General features: G+C 38.8%; 1 protein-coding gene across 6 annotated transcripts in view; it reads right to left on the bottom strand.

Annotated features, from left to right (window-relative positions):
- ATM (ATM serine/threonine kinase) overlaps positions 1-24,521 on the bottom strand; it is a 128,947-nt gene that overhangs the window by 55,910 nt on the left and 48,516 nt on the right. For 5 of the 6 annotated variants that reach the window (XM_042958873.1, XM_042958872.1, XM_042958875.1 and 2 more), the window contains 11 exons: positions 19,683-19,856; positions 18,624-18,793; positions 16,893-17,139; positions 13,914-14,029; positions 12,915-13,041; positions 12,264-12,463; positions 8,964-9,138; positions 8,023-8,187; positions 7,049-7,181; positions 5,366-5,461; positions 3,011-3,182 (listed from right to left, as the gene is read on the bottom strand). In XM_042958873.1, the coding sequence (XP_042814807.1) occupies positions 3,011-3,182; positions 5,366-5,461; positions 7,049-7,181; positions 8,023-8,187; positions 8,964-9,138; positions 12,264-12,463; positions 12,915-13,041; positions 13,914-14,029; positions 16,893-17,139; positions 18,624-18,793; positions 19,683-19,856 (1,775 nt within the window). Of the gene's footprint in view, positions 1-3,010; positions 3,183-5,344; positions 5,462-7,048; positions 7,182-8,022; positions 8,188-8,963; positions 9,139-12,263; positions 12,464-12,914; positions 13,042-13,913; positions 14,030-16,892; positions 17,140-18,623; positions 18,794-19,682; positions 19,857-24,521 lie in introns of those variants that run through there. The other variant, XM_042958877.1, reaches the window with a different exon arrangement.

Raw genomic sequence — 24,521 nt, 5'->3', positions numbered from 1 at the left:
ACATATATTTTATATGTTCTGTGTTATATACTGTATTTCTACAAAGAAGCAAGCTAGGAAAAAGCTGTTTTTAAGAAAATCATAAGGAAGAGAAAATATATTTAGAGTACTGGGCTGTGTTTATCAAAAGAAATCCACATAGAAGTAGATCCGCAGAGTTCAATTCTGTGTTGTTCAACTGTAAACTGTAAAAGCCAACTGTGTTAGGCAGTTTTAACACAAGGAAAGTTTACACCTATAAAATTCTACAGCATCAAAGCCAAAATTATCAGTGAATTTTTAATATTCCTTCAGTAAGCCTGACTTATTAATCACTGCAGCAATTCCCTTCAATGACTACAATAAAGTTTACATTATGACTGCTATAAATTAAAAGTACTCAGGAAAAGAAATACTTGGAAATAACAATGGCTAATAAATATGGGCAATGAGAACCACAGAATACAAATTCACCTGAGAAAACAATACTTTGATAGTGCTTTATCTAAAAGATATAAATAATTTGGGCAAAAAAGAATAGCTTTTCCCTCAAATGATAAAATTATTGTCTGGAACAATTTTATTTATTTTCTTGTAATGTTTATTTATTTTTGAGAGGGAGTGAGTGTGTGTGTGAGCAGAGGAGGGGCAGAGAGAGAGGGAGACACAGAATCCGAAGCAGGCTCCAGGCTCTGAGCTGTCAGCACAGAGCCCGATGCGGGGCCCGAACTCACGAACCATGAGATCGTGACCTGAGCCAAAGCTGAACATTTAGCTGACAAAGGCACCCAGGGGCCCCAAGTCTGCAACAACTTTAAACAAACAGTAAGTACACACGTATTCTGACCAGAACCTAGTTGAGAATCATGAGGTAAGGCATCTGAAACCTGTAATAATACCCTGAAAGTCCTTTTGCTTTGCAAAATATTAGGAAAAGGAGGGCTGTGATACAAGAAAGCTGAAAATATAAGTGGACAAGAACATCAAAAGCCTGACCCTGTAAACTGGCGATGAGCTATGAAATAAAGGCTTGTTCCTCCTGGGTTTCTCAATTTAAGATGTGGAAGCATAAACCCTAAACCTGGACTCACCTTTCATCCCCTCTCCCTCACTGCTCCACACCCGACTCACAGGCAAGTCCTGCCGGGTCTCCGTTAAAAACACACCTTGGCTCCAGTAATGTTCCACTTGCCCTCTGTCCCCACCACCCTAACCCGAATCACCATCATTTCCCCTCTGGACCACCCCAGCTGCTCCATAACTGGGCTTCCCGTTTCCCCTCCACAAGCCATCTGCCACATACAAGCCAGAGTGAAACAGTAGGCTGCATCCTGACACTACTCTGCTCAAAACTCTATGGCTTTCATGTATGTTTCAAATATAATCCACATTTCTTAATCAGAATTAGTCCTACCTTTTTAATTTCAAGCACACCATCGTCTTCTTTCTGCTCCTCAGACACAGCACGCTAATCCCCGCTCTGGAGTTATCTCCCAGTCTGGAATGTTTCATCCCTTATCACCTACACTTCATTCCCGCTCACACCCATCAGTGATCAGCGGGATGACACTTGCTCACACAAGCCTTCCAGGACCAGCTCTTGGGAGAATCCTCTGGTCAACATTCCCTTGGCAGACCGGAGGCCCTCAAACGTCATGATTTGTTTCCTCTTACACAAAGAGGTTCCTTATGGTTTACAGTTTAAGTCACATTAAATATCTTTGCCCACCCTTTTCAGAAGAGCCGACTCCAAATTACCATGTAGTGAATGCTGCCTGCCAATTTTCTGTGGAAACGTCTTCAACGACTATGCCATATACACTTTGAAATACAGTTTGACTGATGAGATGGATTACTAAGTGGATAGAAGGATGGCCTGAGGTGATGAAGCAGAGACAGCAGTGAAACAGTAAGGGTAGAATCTAGGTGGTGAGTATACGGGTATTTGCTGTAAAATTCTTTCAACTTTTCTGTAGGCTTGAAAATTTTTTAAATAAAATGTTGAGAAAGAAATGCTGTCAGCATTTTTATTGTAACAAGAAAAGAGAAAGACACATGCCCATTAAATGAACAATGAAAACATGTCACGTAGACATTACTGCCAGCTATTTATTCTCTCAGAGGTGGGCCAGTTGCAGGCAAACACAGGTAAGACACCTTATTACCTTAGAAGGGTGTCTGGTGGTGGGCAAAACTCCTCTGAACCCACCCTCCCCAAAACGGAGGTGCTCACATACACCAAAAATAAACAGATACATAAATGGGGCAGGGGTGTGCAGAAAGAAAGCCCAAGTGAATTCATAGCCACCAAAGCAGTAGCCAGGATAATATGTGTGGCACTTTTGTTTCGCATAATGAATAAAAGGGCAAAAGAAAACTCTGTCTAAGCTGAAGACTGTTGGAGTTAGGAAGCTTCTGCTCCAGGACTTACTGGAAAAGGATCATAATTCTCTAAATGAGAGGAGAGCAGCACCTGTGATCTTGACAAGGGCCCCAAGCATCCTCTTTGGCAATTCTATTTTAATGTTCTGTACAGAACCACCTGGTACTTTTCTTACTATTTCTCTAGTCTACTCTCACTAAAATTTAACATGGACCTAGTCTGGTGTGCTCACCAGTGAATCCAGGGCCTGGCACCTAGCAGGGTTTCAGCGATTATGTGAATTAATAAAAATACACCAATTTTCATTAGAATACCTGAGATTACAAGTATGGCAGTTTATGGGGTGCCTGGGTGGCTCAGTAGGTTGAGCATCCAGCTCTTGACTTCGGCTCAGGTCATGATCTCATGGTGTGTGGGTTCGAGCCCCATGTCAGGGATTCTCCCTCTCCCTCTCTCTCTGCTCCTCCCCGGCACGTGTACATGCTCTCTCTCAAAATAAATAAATCAACTTAAAAAAAAAAAAAAAAGTATGCAGCTTACAGGGGAAAAGTTTAGTTAGGAGAGATGTTTGTTTATATAAAGTATCATTCTCCTTGAACATAGGACGAGGTAGGTGCTATCAGATATAAAGTATCATTAAATACTCACCAATCTTCTACTAGCGTATTATTCAGGTAGGTCAGCGTTAGGAAGGTCCACTGAAGTTCTTTATCTTCAAAGAACTCCAGGGCCTTGGTAGAAGATGTATCTCTGCTATGCTGGATAGCTATCGTCGAGAAGTCTATAGGACCCACTTCTCCCAGGCAGCTTCCAACAGCCTCTGTATAGAGAAACTCCTTGTCAGTACACTTGTAGCTTAGAGTTCTTCCATAAAACAACTTTTCTAACTTCAAAAATAAAATGTTTTGTCATTCTTCAAGATTTGAGTAGTTAACCAAAGACTGAATAAAGAAGCTGCAATACATTGTATCACTGCCTTTATACATCCATGTGGGCAAAGGTATTTTCCCATATAAAATCATATCCAGGACAGAGAAGTCATTAACAGAATATAGGTATTAAGAATGAAAGTGTAAACAGAGCTACTGTATGAACGTTATCAACAGACTTAAGCCTGTTAAAATTTTAAGTATTACACACACGAAGCACACCAATCTGAAACACTTACTTTAGTGAAAATTCATACATGTTTTTTTCCACCTGTGTTATCACTACCCAGATGAAGATAGGGAGCAGTTTCTGCATGCCAGAGAACTCCCTCACGCTCTTTTCCAGGAGTGATGGAATTTATTAAAGTATGTTCACAACTTTTTTGATAGCTCTCTTTTCCAAAGGTGGAGCCTGATTCCTCTCCCCTTCAATGTGGGGTGTCCTTGGTGATTCACTTGTAACAAACAGATCGTGTACAAGTATTTCACTTCCTTCTTTAAATGTATCCCCAGGTACCGGATTCTCTTAGAGGCTATTATGAACAGAATGGTAAATGGAACGAAATTTTCTTTTCAGATTGTTCACTGCTGGTGTACATAATCACAACTCAATCTTGTGTATGGATCTTACATCCTGCGATTGTGATTCATTTGCTGGCCCTGTTACAGTAGCTTTCTTGTAGATTCTCTAGCATTTTCTAGATACAGAATGATGTCATCTGTGGATAGAGACAATTCTACCTCTCCCTTTCCAATTTGGATGCTTTTTCTCTTCTTGTCCCACTGCTCCGGCTAGAATTTCCAGTACAACTTGGAACAGCACTGGTGAAAGAGGGCAACCTTGTCTCTTTCCTGATGTGGGGGTGAAAGCTTTCAGTCTCTCACCACTAAGTATGACGTGAGCTGTGGCTACTTAATAAAACCATGTTAAGATTTTATGCTACACAGGAAAGCCACGTAGGGCTCCTGTAGCAAATCAGGTTTGTCTCTAGAAACAGTGCCACCATGGATAAGGTATAAATTCCTTGGTCAAAGGAAACTTCTAGGGCGTTAATAAGATTCTGTTTCCTGGTCTGGATGCTAAAAGCACAGGTGTGTTCCATTTGTGAAAAGTTTTCGAGTTACATACTTATCATTTGTATACTTTTCTGTATGTAAGGTATATTTCAATAAAAAATTTACAAAAGAAAAAAAAAGAAGTGCCCCAGATAACAGGCTCCCCCTGAGATGTGAAGGAAGGCTTCACTGAAAGGAAATAGTATCTGAAGGACCTCTTATTCCTCCATTTTTCTTATTTGAATCAATGCTGTCATGACAACTTCAAGCTGACTTCAATCATTCAGTGTTTCCAGCCTGGGATCACTAAGTCTAAACACCTCTTCTAGGCAGGATGTATGGTGGCCATTTATCTTACAATACGATACCCTACAAATAGTATAGGACTTGAATGTGGTTTTAATTTTTTTTTTTTAATGTTTGAGACGGAGAGAGACAGTGTAAGTGGGGGAGGAGGAGGGGCAGAGAAAGAGGGAGACACAGAATTTGAAGTAGGCTTCGGGTTCTGAGCTGTCAGCACAGAGCCTGATGCAGGGCTCAAACTCATGAATGGCGACATCATGACCTGAGCTGAAGTAGGACATTCAACTAGCTGAGCCACCCAGATGCCCCAAATGTGGTTTTAATATCTGAGTTTAATTCATCTAGCCCTCCAAAACCTCATCTTATTTCTGTCCTACAAAAAGACTAAGTACTAATCAGTTATATTTACAAAATGTATCAAAGATGATTTGCAACTTAATGCTACAAACAGGTATTTCAAACTTTCCTAAAGATAACCAAGGCCTTTTCAAAAGAACGGTTTTGCACACGTGTATATCGCTAACTTTTCACTTTTATAAATGTTTAAGGGAAGTACGAAAGGAGGGCTGCTTAAGGCCATCTGAACTAGACAGAACTATACCTCAGCTAGCACCGCACGTTTCCTTAATAACCCAAATGACAAACTTCTACTGACTGTGAAAACAGGAATGGCCACTCAAACAGAAAAACTCACATTCATTTAGCCAGAGATTACCTAAAACTTCTCTTTCACCAGTGTGGCTCACTGCCATCTTGCATAACTGCAACAAGCTGACGATTAGTTTCACCATTATGCCATCTTGTGGGTTTTCTAGGAGCAGTTTTAAAAAAATTAGTTTCAACTACACCGGAGAATACACATTTCTTTACAATAGGCTTATATATCAAATTATCTAAAACACTTTTATCAAGTTTTTTTTTTAAAACAAGGTTTTAAAACCATAAGAAGGTCAAAAAATATATAGTGAATAGATCTCGACTTATAAAACAGAACCATGTAAAAATGACTGGCAATATTTGGCAGAGAGAGAAAGAGAAATGTCTTCATATGTTGCACAGATAAGTCAATACCTTAGGAAAATCACAGTAAGAAATACAAAAATCATTCAACATCAACCTGAAAGAGACCTTGGGAGCATGTCTTGTTCTTCAACATCTAGCATTTAGTCTAGAACAGCAATATCCAATAGAACTTTCTGCAATGACAGAAATGTTCCATAATCTGTACTGTCCAACAACAGCCACTAGCTCACTTACTCCTGAGAACGTGACATGAGCTAGTATGATATAAGAAACTAAATTTTAAATTTTATTAAACTTTAATTCACTGAAATTTAAGTAGCTATGAACAGCTACTGGACAAGAGAAGTCTAGACCAATGAATGACCCAAACACACGAGAACAAAAGATACAGTTTCTCATCTTTACACAAACACTCATCTCAGAACAAATGTGCTACGAGCTCTGAGCTCAGGTGGTCAAAATCAAAATTAGTTTTTATTTTTTTTTTTAATTTTTTTTTTAACGTTTATTTATTTTTGAGACAGAGAGAGACAGAGCATGAACGGGGGAGGGGCAGAGAGAGAGGGAGACACAGAATCGGAAGCAGGCTCCAGGCTCCGAGCCATCAGCCCAGAGCCCGATGCGGTGCTCGAACTCACGGACCGTGAGAGCGTGACCTGAGTCGAAGTCGGACACTTAACCGACTGAGCCACCCAGGCGCCCCCAATATTAGTTTTTAAAGTTACTGGAAAAAAATCACAATGGAAATATGAAATTAATGGGTACAAGATGAAAATCAAAATGTAAGTAGAGAAAATTTCCAAGTACAATATTACAGTAACCTAAACTGAAATCAAAATAACATAAAAATGAATGTTTTCTTAAATGAGAAAAAGGTAGAAACACATATACAAATATGTGTGTATACAGAAAACACACACATATGCACACAATTACATGCACACACATGGCTAAGAGGCTGTAAGTGGGATACGTTTCTTCTATGAATACGAGTTGGAGCAGGAGGCAGAGAGACACATTGCCTGTATGCCTGGCTCTAAGGAACTCAAATTTCTGTCTCAGGCAGCAGGAAGTGATTAAAACTTTTCAAGCAAGAGAATAATGCAATCATGTTTGGGTTCAGAGAAATCACCTTGGCTGAGGTGCAGGGGATGGATGAAATGAGGGTAATTCAAGGTGAGGAGGCCGTGTAATGACCTCTTTCCCAGTTAGAAGAGAAATGATAGAGGTTTGAACTAAAGGATCAGAATCTAAACTAAGTCCGTGGCAATTAATCAAAGAGTAAGAGTTTACAAAACTCAAAAAAAAAAAAAAGTTTACAAAGCTCTTTCCAAAAGAAATAGGTACAAATAACCCGGGTCATTGACATCAGTACCCTGAGATGCTCTCATGAGATCCATCATCTGATCTTTATGTTGTGCCAGCTGTCTGCGAAGATCCTTCAACCCTTCGAGCCTTGTCAAAGGAAGTGCATCATAAACACTCACGGAGAGAAAATGATTTATTTCCTGAAAGAGAGCATTAGTTAAAAACATAACTGGTTTTTTGATTTGTATGAAGTCTGCGAAATAAAACTCAAAAGAAAAAAATTACTAAGAGCCTTTCGCAGACACTGACTCACAGCTTTATTATTACCAAACAAGGTAGAAATAAATGACTTCTTCCATTTCAGTCCTACAATGTGGTTTGGTTTTTTTGTTTTGTTTTGTTTTGTTGGCCAATGTTTTAATCTTGACTCTCTCACAAGAACATCTTTAAGATTTTAAGATTATAATTAGCATATTCCAAGGGAAAAGTTTAAATTTCTACTTATTTAGTACTGTAACTCCCATTTTATATGTTAGTACATTTAGCTATATTATCACATTGATATGTAGTCAAATATAGAGTATGGTTTTAAAATTGGAATAAAATTTATGCTAAAAAACACACTTGAAAATAATTTTCAAGTTTATAAAGATTAAAGTAAGATTAAAACTTGAAAAACTCTTTAAAAATTCAAATATCATCTCTACTTCAAACATCAAATTGTCCTTCAAAAGATCACACAGTAATTTTGAGGAATTAATGAATCTGATGCATACAAAAATCAAGCATATTTTATATCACATTTCTTCAATACTTAATTTCAGACCGTAACAAAAAAAAAACTTAATATTTACAATTTTACTGCAATACAAGAGGATATATTAAGACTCACTTTTTTGTTGAGAAGCTAAATCTCAGGTTATTTTTTATCACAGTTTTTTTTAAAAGACTCAGTTGTTTTCTTTCAGAGAATTAGAAGTGTTCAAAAAGTATTGCTCTTTATCCTAATACAAAATAGTAAGATGATGGAATAATTATTACCTCCAAAAGTGAAAAGGGTCCTTTACTGTATTTAATTTTCTGCTGAGTAAGACGCAAATCCTTAAAGACATCATGGTCAGGAAAAGGATCTAAAAGTTTAATTGTCATATAGAGGTTTTCATTATCCTTGTTATCTATCACTAAGTATTTCAACAAGTCCAATACCTAAACATAATTTTAAAAAGAAAAAATCAAAAGGAAAAAATGGTTTAATTACATTTTAAAGTAAAACAACCAAACCTACTATAATAAGTGATAAAAACTCTACTGGCCTAGTTCCGATAAAAGGTTCTAATTACTTCTATAGTACCAGCTATTACTGTTTTCAAATGAGTCAACAAATACGTAAGTTGCTGCTATAGCATGGGCACTGGGGTAGAGAAATGCCAATATTACCAGAACATTTTATTTAAGCAGTATCTCACACACCATGACAGTAGTATGAACTGCTGTCCCTCGTTTTCATTACCTCTATACTTCAAAGCAAGGAAGAGACAGACACTGTTAGGTAATCTGTTAGATCCAAGTTACTGGGGGCGCCTGGGTGGCTCGATCCGTTAAGCACCCAACTCTTGGTTTCAGCTCAGGTCATGATCTTGAGGTTTTGTGGATTCAAGCTCCACACTGGTCTCTATGCTGGGAGTGTGGAGCCTGCTTGGGATTCTCTCTCTCTCCTCCCTCTCCCTGCCCCTCCCCCACTTGCACTGTCTCTGTTTCTTTCAAATACAAAAAATTTTAAAAATTAAAAAAAATTATTAGGTGCTCTGTAATTAAATGATTACAAGGCTTAATTAACTGAAAATGTTTTTCCAACCATTTTTCAAAGAATATTTTCACTGAAATGACCCACTGCACCAAGTAAACGTAAAACGTTCAGCTCCTTCCAATAACGCTTTATCAATGTATGTCAAATATCTTTGTGAAGATGATTTGGGCATCACCTGTTCCTGAACCTCCATCTGATCATCCACAAGGGGTATGAGTGTACCGACAATGACGTGAAGGTGATTTTCTAAAGCATCCTTGCAGTAAGTGACTGCTGTGTGGCAAACCCGGCTTAACAGGTCACAACACAGGGAGAAGCTTCGTAACGACACGTCCATGAAACGAGAAGGCCTGTGACACAGGCAAAAAACAGTAAGTTCTGGGAAACTGCTTCCATATGAGCTCATTAAAAAGTCATTTTTATTCAGCAGCTCTAATTCTGAAGTGACCCCGACACAAGTCACTTTTGTATCTAATTCCTTAATGGTTTAAAAACCAAAAAGAGAAGTGACAACAGCAAAATGAGAGAGTAGACAGCTCCAATCCCCCCTCCTGACAGGCCGAGCGGGCAGAACTTTGTCAGAACTCTGTCAAATAGGCAAAGGTGTACAGAAGTCGAGCAAATGCTAAAAAACAAACAAACAAAAAACAAACAAAAACGGCAACTTAAAAACAGTTGGAGGGGTGCCTGGTGGCTCAGTCGGTTAAGCAACTGACTTCGGTTCAGGTCATGATCTCACAGTTCATGGGTTCAAGCCCCGCACTGGGATCTGTACAGACAGCATGGAGCCTGCTTGGGATTCTCTCTCCCTCTCTCTCTGCCTCCCCCCGTTGGCGCGCTCTCTCTCTCTCTAAATAAACAAGTGTTTAAAAAAAAAAAAAAAAAAAAGACTTAAAGCTTCATGGCGTTCTACCAGCCTCTGCCTCGCTACTCCCTCCCCAGCTTGGCGGGTGTGATGAAAAAACTATAGTCCCCATTCCCAGCATGGGATCCTGGCCCTTTGCTCTGGATGGAACAGAGCAGAGCGTATTTGTTAATGACTGTGTGTATCTGTCCTAAGCCTGTCTGGGAGCTACCTGAAGGGCGGGTGCTTCACTCTGGTTTGTCTTACTTGAATCTCCCCAGGCTGTAAGAGCCATGAGCAGTGCTCAAAAGCACCATAAATAACACTGGCCAACTACCCACAGCTGTGAGGGGCAACAGATTATTGTTCAGACATGCAACAGACTGCCTAAAGCCTAGGATGAAAAGCTGGGAAGAAAGTTTCTTCCTGAAATTAGAGAGTTCAAAATCTCTCATATATCTGGGACACTGAGAAAGCCATACATATGCCCAAGGTAAGAAGCTTATTCCAAAAACACCTAGGAAGACCATACGTGTTCATGCTGGGCTAGTCCCTAGGCTCGGTGAGAACCTGCCCGTGAAGGCAAGTCCTCACAAAGAGCCAACCTGCAGAAGTTGGGAAAGATTCTCATTCATTCTCTCTCTCTCTCTCTCTCTCTCTCTCTCTCTCTCTCTCTCTCTCTCTCTCATATTCAATCACTTGCTCTCGGCATTCAAGGAAATCTGTGTAAAAATACTACCTGAACACAAGGAACACTCTTCAGTAGCCACATACGGTGAGGAACACACCCTTGGCAAAAAGAGTTTGCACACTCATGAAACATATGGACCACTACAACCTTCGACAATTAGGGGAAAAAAAAGTCAAACCCTAGGGAAGGGGAGAGTGTGATTTCCCCATTTACCACAATTTAATAGTAAAATAGCCAGTTTTCAGAACAAAACAGAGAGCCCAGAAATCCACACTTATAAAGTCACTTAATCCACAGCAAAGGAGGCAAGAATCTACAACAGGGAAAAGACAGTCATTTCAGCAAACGGTGCTGGGAAAACTGAACGGCTATGTGCCAAAGAGTGAAACTAAACCACTTTCTTATAATTGCACACAAAAATAAACTCAAAATGCATTACACCTAAATGGGAAACCTGAAACCACAGAACTCCTAGAAGAAATCACAGACAGTAACTTCTTTGATATCAGCCAGAGAAACATTTTTCTAGGTACGTCTCCTCAGGCAAGGTAAACAAAAGAAAAAATCTCATCAAAATAAACAGCTTTTGCACAGCAAAGGAAATTATCAACAAAACAACAAGGTAAGATATAAGATATCTCCAAATGCTATATCTGATGAAGGTTAATATCCAAAATACATAAAGAATTCACACAAAAATTAAAAAAATAATCAGATTAAGGTGCCTGGGTGGGTTGGGGGGCTGAGCATCTGACTCTTGATTTCAACTCAGGTCTTGATCCCAGGGTTGTGGGGCTGAGCCCCACATGCTGAGCATGGAGCCTGCTTCAGATTCTCTCTCCCTCTCCCTCACACTTGTGCTCTCTCAAAAAAACAAAACAAACAAAAACAACAGCAAAAAACCCAGGTAGTACTGACACAAGGGCAAACCAAGGACACAGAATTGAGAATCGAGAAATAAATCCACACATCAAGGGCCAAATGATTTCTGATAAGGATGCCAAGTCCATCCAAAGTGGTGCCCACTTTCCCTATACATGGTCCTACGCGATTTCTTCCATCTGGCTTTTCCTGAGCTATGCCCTTCTATAATAAAGCGGTATTTTAGTCAGTAAACAGCTATCCTGAGTTCTGAGAGCCACTCTAAAAATGACTCAGAACTGTAGGAAGAGGGTCATTGGAACCTGCAGTGTAGAGCTGGCTGGACAGCACAGGTGCTAATCCTGGCTAGTGACTGCCATTGGAAAGGAAGGAGGGGCAGGCAGTCTTGCAGGACTGAGACCTCAATCTGTGGAATCTGACACTAACCAGCTACATCTGAGTTGAACTGTAGGACACCCAGCAGGTGTCTGGATAATTGTGTGAGTGTGTGAGTGTGTGAGTGTGTGTGTGTGTGTGTGTGTGTGTGTGTGTGTGTGTGTCTGGAGAGTGGGTGTTACACACACACACACAGGAACTGGTGACCAGAACCACTATAGTGACATAGATATTTCAGGCCATCTAAAATTAGTTTATTTTAAAATGATGAATTGGGGCATCTGGGTGGCTCAGTCAGTTAAGCATCAGATTTCAGCTCTGATCACAATCTTACAGTTTGTGGGTTCGAGCCCTGCGTTGGGCTCTGTGCTAACAGCTCAGAGCCTGGAGCCTGCTTCAGATTCTGTGACTCCCTCTCTCTGCCCCTCCCTGGCTCACACTGTTTCTCTCTCTCAAAAAAAAAAAAAAAAAAAAAAAATTTTTTTTAAATGTTGAAGACCCTTAATACTAATATTTTTTGAGATGAAGAAATAGTAATGTAATTTTTAAAAAATATTAAGTAGATATATATTAGAAAGCAAAATAAAGAAAACAATACTGTGGCTTCTACATCTTAAAACTATGTAAATTTTCAACTAACAGGGTAGAAAAAACTTACATATTGCTCTAAATATATTTCTTACCTTTTGTTGATATAATGAATCAAAGTGTAAATAACGTCTCGAAGAACAAAGGCCCATGCTCCTCCTAAGGTACTTTTTATGTCTTTCAGTAATAAACTAACAAATAGGTGATATATTTTCAGAATTCTGTGCTTTTTATAAACATTATTTGTCTCAGTGGCTTGTTCACATATGGCTAGAAGAATTTTCTGATAGGAATCCTAGAAAATAAAGAGACATTTCATAAAAACTTATGTAATCATTTATACTCAGCTATAACAAATGTATTTTATATTCAAAATAACAAATTACAGAATTTTGTGTTGGTTTGATATCAAAGGCAAATATTACATTAAGAAAATTAATATCATGAACTTAAAAAACTATTGTCAATTTATCTAGCTTTCAGACAGCAAAAAATAATTTAAAAAATATCTACACTCTGAGCTAACATATGACTAAACTATCATGAAATTCAGGCTTCATCAATGAATACTGACAGGTAAGATACCAAGATATAAACTTGTTGAGGAGTGTTTTACTTTTTAATTAATTCAGATGAATTTTCCATTTGTTCATCTTTTTTTCTCTTTAAGATGCACTTACACAGATTTTTGAGCTGAAAAAGAAGGAATTCTCTCTTCAGTTATTTTAATAGAAATGTGTACTCACAGGGCTTTTGGAAAGAATTTCTAAGATGCTTTTAAGCTTGGTTTTATGGCAATTACTGATATAGGCAAACGTTGCTTTGATCACGTGTGATGGGAAATGAGGTGGGTTAGGAGCAGGGTCCAAATCCCTAAGAGTCAGAAGAAAACACGCAGTCATCATTTTCAGAACAAAATTAAGACAATAATAATCCCACATTCTACAACTACTCTTCCAATGAAAAACTTGGCTTTTAAATAAAATCACAAATGACTTATGACGGTCTACATGTTAGCAGTCAGCATATCTAAATACCTGTGCCCTCCATGACTGAATCAATTTTAAATGATTTGCTGATGAAATCTTTTATGAAGTTAATGGCAATCCCACAAATGAGCCTTGGTATCACTTCACATTTGAATTAAAGTTCTAAGCTAGTACTGTAAAAGCACTAATACCTTAAGACTGGGAAATCAAACACTATTTACATCAAATGAAATTATACAGTAAAAGTATTCGGGTGGATATTATTACTTTTTTGCACAGCTGGCATGGTAGGGAACTCAAAAATACATAAAGGGTGCTTTCAAGAAGCTTACAATCAAGCTGGGAAAGTAACATATACAGCCAAGTGCGTCTCACATCCAAGTTAAGCTGTCATAGGTAAGATTCTGAGAGCTAAGGAGCATCAAGAAAAGGTGATCTAGAAATGCAAGCCACAGGTAAGAAACCCATGGATGTGTCCATGAAATTTCAAAAAACAGAATGAAAGATTGAGAAGGAAAAGGTCAACGGATTTGCAAACCAGGTGATCCACCTGAAAGAGCGAGCAATCATGGTGGGGAGACTCCAGTAGAGGCAAGGAGGTGGTACTTCAAGTCAAAGGCAGTTACTTTTAAAGAAACAATTTAAAAGCATAGCTGTGCCTAAAAACTGAAACAGACATTTGAAGGTGTCAAGCAATAAGCTTCCCAAGGAAATTCTGAGATTGCAGTTAATCCGCTAAATTTAAAATACCCGTACCCTGAAAAGTCACCGAGGTCAGTGCTTTGGCTGCCACCAGAAGTTGCTGGTTCGTGTAACGTCATCAGTAACTCCACAACAATCTCTGGTAAATTACTGAGGAATAAGTGATCAATCTGTAAGGATACAAAATTAAAATAATGTTTAAGTTCTTATGTCTGTGAGCTTTAACACGGCTCAAGGGGCTAATGTTACGGCATCATTTCCAAAATGAGTCAGTGACCGTAAAAGGAAATAGATGATGAAAGACCTAAGATCTGCCAAGACATACGGCTAACTCCACTTTTTTCTGCTATGCAACCGACCTGTAGCCTGGGGGAGAGTAAGGAAATCTAACCAAACAAGACTCCCTTAATCTGACTCTAGTTTCATTTTAAAGAATCATTTTAACTAAGGCTTCAGCTGTAGCACTGAATTCCTCAACCTAGTAATTTTCCTGCCAACCAAATTCCCCACTGATCTACACGGCTTCTCAGTCTGCATTTTACTCTTGACTCACTTGGGAGATCTCTCTCACTTAACAATACTTGTAAGAATTCTCAGTGACTGGCAATAAGCATTTCTCTGTTCCCTGCAGAACTTTCCCCCAGACTTCTACTTGGCTGATGTGCCAAATTCTGAGCCTAGCTGGCCCCCACATCCCCTGTCATCATCAGTCAACCAAAATCCTCCCAGACAGGAGCAGGTTCTCCATCGATCCACCTCCTGTTACGGCGGCCTCCCAGAGAGAGGCACACATTCTCTAATTATACAGAATGGGCCTGCTGCGTTACATATACCCCAGCCAAGTGAAGGACGGTCATGAAGTTGTGAAGGAGGACTCATTAGCTCTCCAAGTTAGGAATTACCAGGGCACCAAACTTAAAGGCAAATAAACGGCTGATTTACTTGGTGTGCAAGGAGGTTTGAAAACACACTTCCTCATAACAGAAGCATTTTAAAATGTGACAAAAAGGAAGCCAAACGTAAAGGTGCTAGCCTTTCCCTCAGGCTTACACATCCGTCATTCAGGTCACCACTTCCAAGGTTTCAACCCTCTTAAAACACCAGCTCATTTCAAAGTATATCTGGGACAAGGAAGGACAAATTGGCCCCATCTGATTAATAACAAAGGAAAAACTCATGAATTCCCTTACACAAAAAATGACCAGCGGCTTCACTAGTTTCCTATTATTCTGTAATAAGCCCGATCTGTACTGTTTAGCTGAGGGACATACTGTTCAGATGTCTAGGTACAGCTAAACAATGTTGCAACTGTTAATATTTTTGGCTTTCCACAAGTGACAGTTTTAAGAGGCTTAGAGACTAATAATAATAGCTGCACCAACCCTTACTCACTGAAAAAAGAATCAACAAGATGGATTCAGAGAAAGTGTGTATTAGAGAATCAAAGAAAAACTTAACTTGTGACAACTTAATGCTAACTGGAGTTGAAACTAATAAAAATTTATGTCTTTAACCAAGAAGATAAGAAATTATCATTTAAGTTTGCCTCTCTTCATTCTCAAGACTGATGTTTCAATCAGGCCTCAGTGTAATTGTGTTCTCCTCCTAGACTTACTCTGACTCTGAAAATTGCTGTCTTTTGGTTTGAATAATTTTAAAAAGTAGTAAGATTAGGTCTGCTTAGAAGTCTAAGCAGGAAGACGGGCTGGGAGGGGATAAAAGCAGCGTCTTTCATAAATCCCATAACCTCTGGAGCTGTAACATCCAGTTCCAAGTAACTTTTGAGAAGGGAGCTCCTCGTTTGCCTCCAGACTGACTGAGAAGCAGCTCTGACTGGCAGTGGTCCCTCTAAGCAGCTGGGAAATTCGTTCCGTTTGCTGGCTCCATATAGGTCAGGGGCAAACAAAACAAGTCTTTTGAAGTTTATCTAACTGTAATTTTAACGTTAGCCAACTCTGCTTAGTCATCCCTTACTTACAAAACAAAACAAAAAAGTTGAGAGTTACCAATCCTCTTTGACCTTAAACAAAGTTTATATATGTGTTTTTAATGTAATCTCCCTCAAATTATTTTGGATGTATGTAAGTTATATTAAAAATAGAAGCTGTTAGATCCTTTTTTACCTGACTCCATCTTTTCTCAAATTATGAGTATTCACTACATACAAAGTAGCAGGGGTACAAAGCAGAAAAAAAAACAGCAGAAAATCTGTCCGAGTACTCACAGCAGAGAAGATAAACCATATTCTTAAGTAACTTATATTACACGTTAAAAGGTGGTAAGTGTCATGGAAAAAAGAAAGAGCAGAGCATGGGAGTCTGGGATCATACTTCTCCCCGAACAGTAAAGAGCTCAATGGGACTGAAGAGAAAGTGAGGAACACTTTGTATACACTGTCCAGTAGTGCATGGATTGAACACCCAGCTTGCATTCACGTATTACTGCCAATAAAAATAAATTTTAAAAGTGAAAAAGCGATAAATTTCAAAGTTTTTAAAAATTTTTCTGGTTAAAAACATTTCATTTATAAAAGCTACTCAAAAGAAGAGACCACTGTAATAACAACAACAATAAAAAAATTCACGGATTGCCTACACCAGACAGTGATGACTACATATTAAATTTTACTACATAAATGATGACTGGTCTTAAAACTTTAAAGTCACATGTCAGGGGGCACCTGGGTAGCTCAGTTAGGTGTCCGACTTCGGCTCAGGTCACAACCTCACAGTTTGTGGGTTCAAGCCCCAAGTCAGGCTCTGTGCTGACAGCTCGGAGCCTGGAGCCTGCTTCGGATTCTGTGTCTCCCTCCCTCTCTCTGCCCCTCCCCCACTCGCAGAGCGTTCTGTCTCTGTCTCTCAAAAATGCATAAACATTAAAAAGAAAATCTTCAAGTTACATCTCAGACCAATTAGGGGCTCAAGAGGGGTGTCTGGCTGGCTCAGTTGGTAGAGCATGAGACCCCTGATCTCAGGATTGTGAGTTCGAGCCCCACATTTGGCCTAGAGCTAGTAGGTAAAAGTGAAGTCATACCTGTTTTCCTAGAAAGTTTTCATCTTTGAGTGTGTCGTAGACTTTGGTAGCAGTCTCTCTCTGCTGTGCTGTCTCACTTTCTCCTGTACCCTCATAGGCAAAGTAAGGAAGAATATTTACAAGAATCTTTGGAAAACAGTGTGTTAGAAGAGTTTTCCAATCCTCTTGAATCTGATTAGCAATGGACTTCACCTCATCAAAACGACTTCTAATCACCAGATGTGGGATCAAAACCTTGTAACAAGATCTAAAAATGTAAAAATTTCAAGTACATGTTATATATAACTTCTCAAAGTCAAATTTTACAATACAGCCCTTAAAATAATGAAACGAGCATTAGAACATCACTTTGTCTAGATCACTAAACATTCTTACTCTAATTTTATAAATGCAGAGATGAAGTTAAATAAATTTTAAATAATCACATAAGAAAACAGAGATCTTAGAATACACCAACCTAATTCTATGATCAAAAAAAGTGGGAAATGAATTTCTCTCTTCTACATAATCAATTTATGCAAAATTATTTCATTTATGTAGAATGAAATGTGAAAGAAATGTATGAATTCAAACTATTTTTCTAAAGTTTACTTGTTTATTTTGAGAGAGAGAGAGCACATGCACAAGCAGGGGAGGGGTCAGAGAGAGAGGAGAAGAGAGACAATCTGAAGCAGGCTTCACACTGGCAGCACAAAGCCTGATGTGGGACTAGATTTCACATATGGTGAGATCATGACCTGAGCTGAAATCAAGAGCTGGACGCTTAACCAACTGAGCCACCCAGGTGCCCGGTGAATTCAAACTATGAATGTAAATACTGTTAATAGCCAAAATGAAACAACAAGGATCACTGAATAACGCACTGCTTTCCCATCATCCTGAGACCAAAACATTATTCTCTACATGATTCTTCAGTTGTTCCAAATCTATTTTCAAAATTTTCTTCTCAAGAGTTAGGATTTAGCAAAATAAGTATTTTTACGTTACACTTTAAATCTAATAAAAATAATGACAAAATGGTCCATAGCCAAGGAACAGAAAGGAAGAACAACGCAGAAATAACAGCCACTGGTAATTTCTCTTTGGTTTGTCATAGGGAAGAATACCAAACATTAAAGCTAAAAGAGGGGCGCCTGGATGGCTTAGTTGGTTAAGCGTCCAACTTCAGCTCAGGTCATGATCTCACGGTCCGTGAGTTCGAACCCCATGTCGGGCTCTGTGCTGACAGCTCAGAGCCTGGAGCCTGCTTTGGATTGTGTCTCCTTCTCTCTCTGCCCCTCCCTCACTCGTGCTTTGTCTCTCTCTGTCTCTCAAATATAAATAAATGTAAAAATAAAAAAAATTCAAAAAAAAATTTGAAGCTGAAAGAGTCCTTCGAGACCGATGTTACTTTCTTACTGTACAGATTGAAAAACCAAAGCCGAGCAGGTATTTTCATGGCTTGCCTAAAGTTACACAGCTAGTTACTGGCACAGCTAGGACCGGACCCTAAACCCAGTGATTCCCTTCAGTACACTCTAATTAAAACAAGCAGCCCTGTCTCTCCTACTATACAGCCCCTAAGCTCCGGGTGTGTGTGTGTGTGTGTGTGTGTGTGCGCGCGTGTGTGTGTGCACACGTACATGTGTATGTGCATGTGTGTATGTGCGTGTGTCAGGTGGGGGTGGGGGGGATCCCAAACATTACCCTCTAATTTTAAAATGAACATATTTCATGTGTGTGTACACCTACCTATAGAAATCCTCAACATTTGTGTAGTTTAATAAAATAAAAGGAAAAGAACATAAGCTGTGTTCAGTATCTTGAAGATTCAGCCATTCCAAAACCAGATAATCCAAATGAGAAGCCATGAAGTCTTCTAAATGTCTGTACCCAAAGGTTTCAGAAACTTTCTCTAAAACCTGCACAAATCAGAAAGAAGTCAATGCTTTAAGAAACCAACGAAATAATATATCTAGATCTAAATCCTTCATTATTTACAGCATAACTTTGACATGTTCATTCAACTATTCTATACCTTGGCTTCCTCATCTATGAGATGGAGATAATAAAAGTACTTATACTTCAGAGACGCTAAACAAGAAAAATGTATTTAATATAATTAGCACAGAGCCTGGCACATAGCGACCACTCAGTAAATGTTAAAAGGTTAACTGGTCTAAGATTGATTACCCACAGGCTGGCCTACTTTAAGGGTCCATGGAGACCATGCTGGTAGAATCCTGAATGGTCTGTCAGGCCACTGGTCTATCACTGGTTCATCACATGAACATCTATGATGGAAAGGCGTGGAACTTTCCAAACCATGGAGGTGAGGTGGTGGAACGGGGCAGAGGCAAACATTCAACAACAATGTGCTGATGTGATTGCACAAATGGACTCTAGTGTTCCTTTCCCAGTCCTGCAACTTTAAAAGTGTCACAGCTCTATGATTTGACTTCTAGCCCTGCTAGATCCCAAGGTCGTGACCCAGAACTCCCAGGCAAAACACTTGCTACTGCTCTTTTCTCTATGGGTCTCCCTCAATAAAAGCAATTCCAGAGGGCCTGGTCTGCCTGATGAAAGGTCACTGATCCCCATCAGCTCAATGAACACCCCGTGACACGCTGGAGGTAAAAAATAAATGATACCACATACAAATAAACATACGCTAAAGAGTTACTACTTTCCAATATTCCAGATCTAAAAAATAAAATGGTCTCCAAGAGCCACTTTAAAATAAGTTTATACTTTTTAAATTATTTACAAGTTACCCAAGGAAGATAATAAAAAGTATTCATCCACATGTACCTTTTTAATGAGGTGAGGTTCTAATCCACTCTCTTTCACAGCCTTGCACAGGGCAAACAAAGCCTGTTTCTCACAGACGGGGCTGCAGCATAAAATCACAGCCATCGTCATCAGCAGGACAGATTTTCTGTTATAAACCTCATCTACGAGTTCAGCGTTCTCAGCTCTGTGGGCCTGCAATGGAATTTTAAAAACAATGATGTCATAGGAGTACACAAACATTACAAATAAACCAATCAGGCTAAAATCAATGTTCACCATTATAACGTCTAAGCAGCCAGTGAGCAATTTTATTTTTTTATTTTTATTTTTTTTAATTTTTTTTTTAACATTTATTTATTTTTGAGACAGAGGACAGAGCACGAACAGGGGAGGGTCAGAGAGAGGGAGACACAGAATCTGAAACAGGCTCCAGACTCTGAGCTGTCAGCACAGAGCCCGACGTGGGGCTCAAACTCATGGACCTCGAAATCATGACCTGAGCCGAAGTCGGCCGCTTAACTGACTGAGCCACCCAGGCCCCCACCAGTGAGCAATTTTAAACCCTAGAGTGATGGAGCCAAGAGCAGAGATATGAGAAAATATCAAAGTTTCTACAGTGCAAAAACTGTTTCTGATAATATCTTAGGGAAAGAATTCACAAACATTTCAGTGAGGTATAAAGCAATTTAAAGAAAAACAAGAAAGAAATTGCAACAAGGGCAACCTGATGGTCACCAGAGAGGCAGGTGGGGGGGGGGGGGTGTAAACAGGTGATGGGGATGAAGGGTGCTCTTGTGATGAGCACAGGTGATGTAAGGAAATGCTGAAGCACCACACTGTACACCTGAAGGTAGTATAACACTGTAGGCTAACTGACGAGAATTAAAACAAAAACTTAAATTAAAAAAAAAAAAAATCCAAGTAGGGGAGAATAACTAAAGCTCCTTTTCAATTACAAAGTATACATCCTGGGATGTTTTTATTATCATAATTTCATAGACAGCACTTTATACTGCAAAACATACAGTCACGTGTACTGTCAAAAGTAAAAATGGGGGCACCCGAGTAGCTCAGTTGGTTAAGCGTCCAACTCTTGATTTTAGCTCAGGTCATGATCTCGCAGTCGTGATCTCAAGCCCCACGACAGGCTCTGTACTGGGCAGGGAGCCTGCTTGAGATACTCTCTCTCTCCCTCTGCCCCTGTCCCACTTGCATGCGTGCATGGGCATGTGTGCTCTTTCTCTCAAAAAAAAAAAAAAAGGTAAAAATAAAATCATGCAACTAGACAGAATGACACATGCTTCTAGTTTAATGACCCATCATTATAATATCCCAACAGATGTGAACATTTTTTGACTAGCTGTAATTGATAAAAGCTTCTCGGGCACCTGGCTGGTTCAGTAGGTGGAGCATGAGATTCTTGATCTCAGACTTGTGAGTTTGGGCCCCACAATCGGTGAAGAGATTACTTAAAAATAAAATCATGAATGGGGCGCCTGGGTGGCTCAGCTGGTTAAGTGTCTGACTTTGGCTCAGGTCATGATCTCGTGGTTTGCGACTCCAAGCCCTGGGTCAGCTCTGTGCTGACAGCTCAGAGCCTAGAGCCTGCTTCAGATTCTGTGTCTCCCTCTCTGTCTGTCCCTCCCCCACTCACACTCTATTTCTTTCTCTCTGTCAAAAATAAATAAACATTTAAAAAAATTAAAAAATAAAATCTTAAAAAAAAAGTTTCTCTTCACATTTAGAAAACTCTCCTACCCACTGATCCTACTTCTGGTTTTTTGGAACAAGGAAAAGGAAGAGCCTTTACTAAATGGCCATCATTGACATGTTTGAAAATAGCTATGAGGTTCCCACTAAGTCAGCTCCTTCACCAACTCCTTAGGAGAGACAGGATCTACAGACTCTAACATCCTAGTTAAAAATCTACTTCTACTCAGAACCAAACCCAAAATACAAGCTGCCTTCTATAATGTATAGATGAGTCCAGATTCTTTTTATCAGCTTGTGTGTGACAGTAAGCTTCTATTAATGACATCTAAGGCAGAATTTGTTTCTTTTGATAACTATTGCAATGGGATTCATACAGTGCTCTCAAGAGTAAAACCTGTTAGGACTTGTTACAAATGAATTTCTATCAAGTCAGTATTTTCCCTTTTTGCTTAAGACAGGCTAATTTTAAAATGTACCATATGGGGCGCCTGGGTGGCTCAGTCGGTTAAGCGTCCGACTTCGGCTCAGGTCGTGATCTCGCGGTCCGTGAGTTCAAGCCCCGCATCAGCCTCTGTGCTGACTGCTCAGAGCCTGGAGCCTGTTTCGGATTCTGTGTCTCCCTCTCTCTCTGACCCTCCCCCATTCATGCTCTGTCTCTCTCTGTCTCAAAAATAAATAAATGTCAAAAAAAAAATTTTTTTTTTAATGTACCATATACATCTCTATTAAATCTTATATTATTCACATTCATTTTTCCAATCTATTGAAACTTTTTTGAAATTCACATTCTTTCACCCAACTGTCCAAAAACTGTCCTTTTGTGTTATCACCGACTAGACAGTATTTGATTAACCACCTCATATACTTTTCACAAACATATCAAGGCATAAATAAGTGAATAAATTCTAACACTCAGATAATTTTGCCATTTAAGAAAAATATTATTCTACAAAGAAATATAAGAATCATAAGGCTCCCTAAAGAACACCAATATAAGTTGATCTCCCCTATCAGAACAGGGTTTTCAATCCATTTCTTCCTACCATCACCTTTCTCCAAATTGGTTTTTAACCAGATCTTACAAGAAATATTTTAAGAAGACAGAAATCACATCAAGCAACTTTTCCAAACACAATGGTATAAATCAATTTAAAAATCCTGACAAAACCACAAATGCACGCAGTCTAAACAACATGCTACTGAACACCCAATGGGTAAATGAAGAAATCAAAGAGGAAATAAAAATATACATGGAAACAAATGAAAATGAAAACACAATGATCCAAAATCTTTGGGATGTAGCAAAAGCAGTTCTAAGAGGGAAGTTTATAGCAATACCTCAAGAAACAACAAAACTCTCAAGAAAACAACCTAACTTTACACCTAACTAGAAAAAGAAAAAGCAAAGGCCAAAGCTGGTGGAAGGAAGGAAATAAAGATTAGAAAGGAAATAAAGAAAAGAGACAACAACAACAAAAACAGAAAAGATCAAGGAAGCCAAGGGCTGGTTCTTTGAAAAGATCAACAAAATTGATAAACCTTTGACCAGAGTCATCAAGAAAAAAAAGAGGACTCAAATAAATTGGAATGAAAGAGGAGAAATAGCAACTGATACCACAAAAATACAAAGAATAAGAGAATACTATGAAACATTATATGCCAACAAACTGGACAATCAAGAACAGATGGGTAAATTTCTAGACACATAAAGTTCCAAAACTAAATCAGGAAGAAACAGAAAACTTGAATAGATTACTAGTAAAGAAATTGAATTGGTAATCAAAAATCTCCCAACAAACACATCCAAAACCAGATGGCTTCACAGGTGAATTCTACCAGACATTTAAAGAAGAGATATTATTTATTCTTCTCAAACTACTCCAAAAATGAGAAGAGAAAGGAAAACTTCCAAATTTGTTCCAGAAGGCCCTGATACCAAAACCAGGCAGAAAGACAAAAAAGAGAACTAGGGGCCAATATCCCTGATGAATGCAGATGCAAAAATCCCCAACAAAATAATACCAAACTAAATTCAACAATACATCAAAAAGACCATTTGCTGCAGTCAAGGGTATTTATTTCAGGGATGCAAGGATGGTTCGATATTCACAAGTCAATCAATGTGATACATCATATTAACAAGAGGAAAAATAAAAACCATATGATCCCCTCAACAGATAAAAAAAAATTTAAGAAAATACAACATCTTTCATGATAAACACTCTCCGAACAAAGAGGGTTTAGGGGAAACAAAGCTCAACATGATAAAAGCCATACGTGAAAAACCCGCAGCTAACATTATACTCAATGGTGAAAAACTAAAAGCATTTACTCTAAGAGCAGGCACAAATAAAAGGTGTCCACTCTCACCATTTTTATTCAACACAATACTGGAAGCCCTAACTACAGCAACCAAACATGAAATAAAAGGCATCTAAATTGGTAAGGAAGAAGTGAAACTGCCACTATTTGCAGATGAAATGATACTACACATAGAAAAACCTACGGAGTGCCTGGGTGGCTCAGTCAGTTAAGCGTCTGACTCTTGATCTCAGCTCGGGTCATGATCTTGTGGTTTGTGGGTTCAAGCCCCACATCGGGCTCTGCGCTGACAGTGCAGATCCTGCTTGGGGTTCTGTCTCTCCTTCCCTCTGCCCCTCCCCTGCTTGTGTTCTTTCAAAATAAATAAACTAAAAAAAAAAAAAAGAAAACCCTAAAGACCCATCAAAAAACCATTAGCACTCATAAATGAATTCAGTATGCTGTTGCAGGATACAAAATTAATACACAGAAATCTGTCGCAGTTTTTTATACACTAGTAACGAAGTAGCAGAAAGAGAAACTAAGAAAACAATGCCATTTACAATTATACCAAAAAGAATAAAATACCTAGGAGTATATTTAACCAAGGAGGTAAAAGACCTATACTCTGAAAAAATAAGATGTTAATGAAAGAAACTGAAAATGACACAGAAAAATGGAAATATATGTCATGGTCTCATATTGGAAGAATTAATATTATCAAAATGTCCATACTACTCAAAACAATCTACAGATTCAATGCAATCCCTATCAAAATACCAACAGTATTTTTCACAGAACTGGAACAAATAATCTTATAAAGCTTGTATGGGACCAGAAAAG

This window comes from Panthera tigris, chromosome D1 (genome assembly GCF_018350195.1).
Source record: "Panthera tigris isolate Pti1 chromosome D1, P.tigris_Pti1_mat1.1, whole genome shotgun sequence".
Taxonomy (NCBI): domain Eukaryota; kingdom Metazoa; phylum Chordata; class Mammalia; order Carnivora; family Felidae; genus Panthera; species Panthera tigris.
This window is presented reverse-complemented; position numbering and strand designations above follow the sequence as displayed.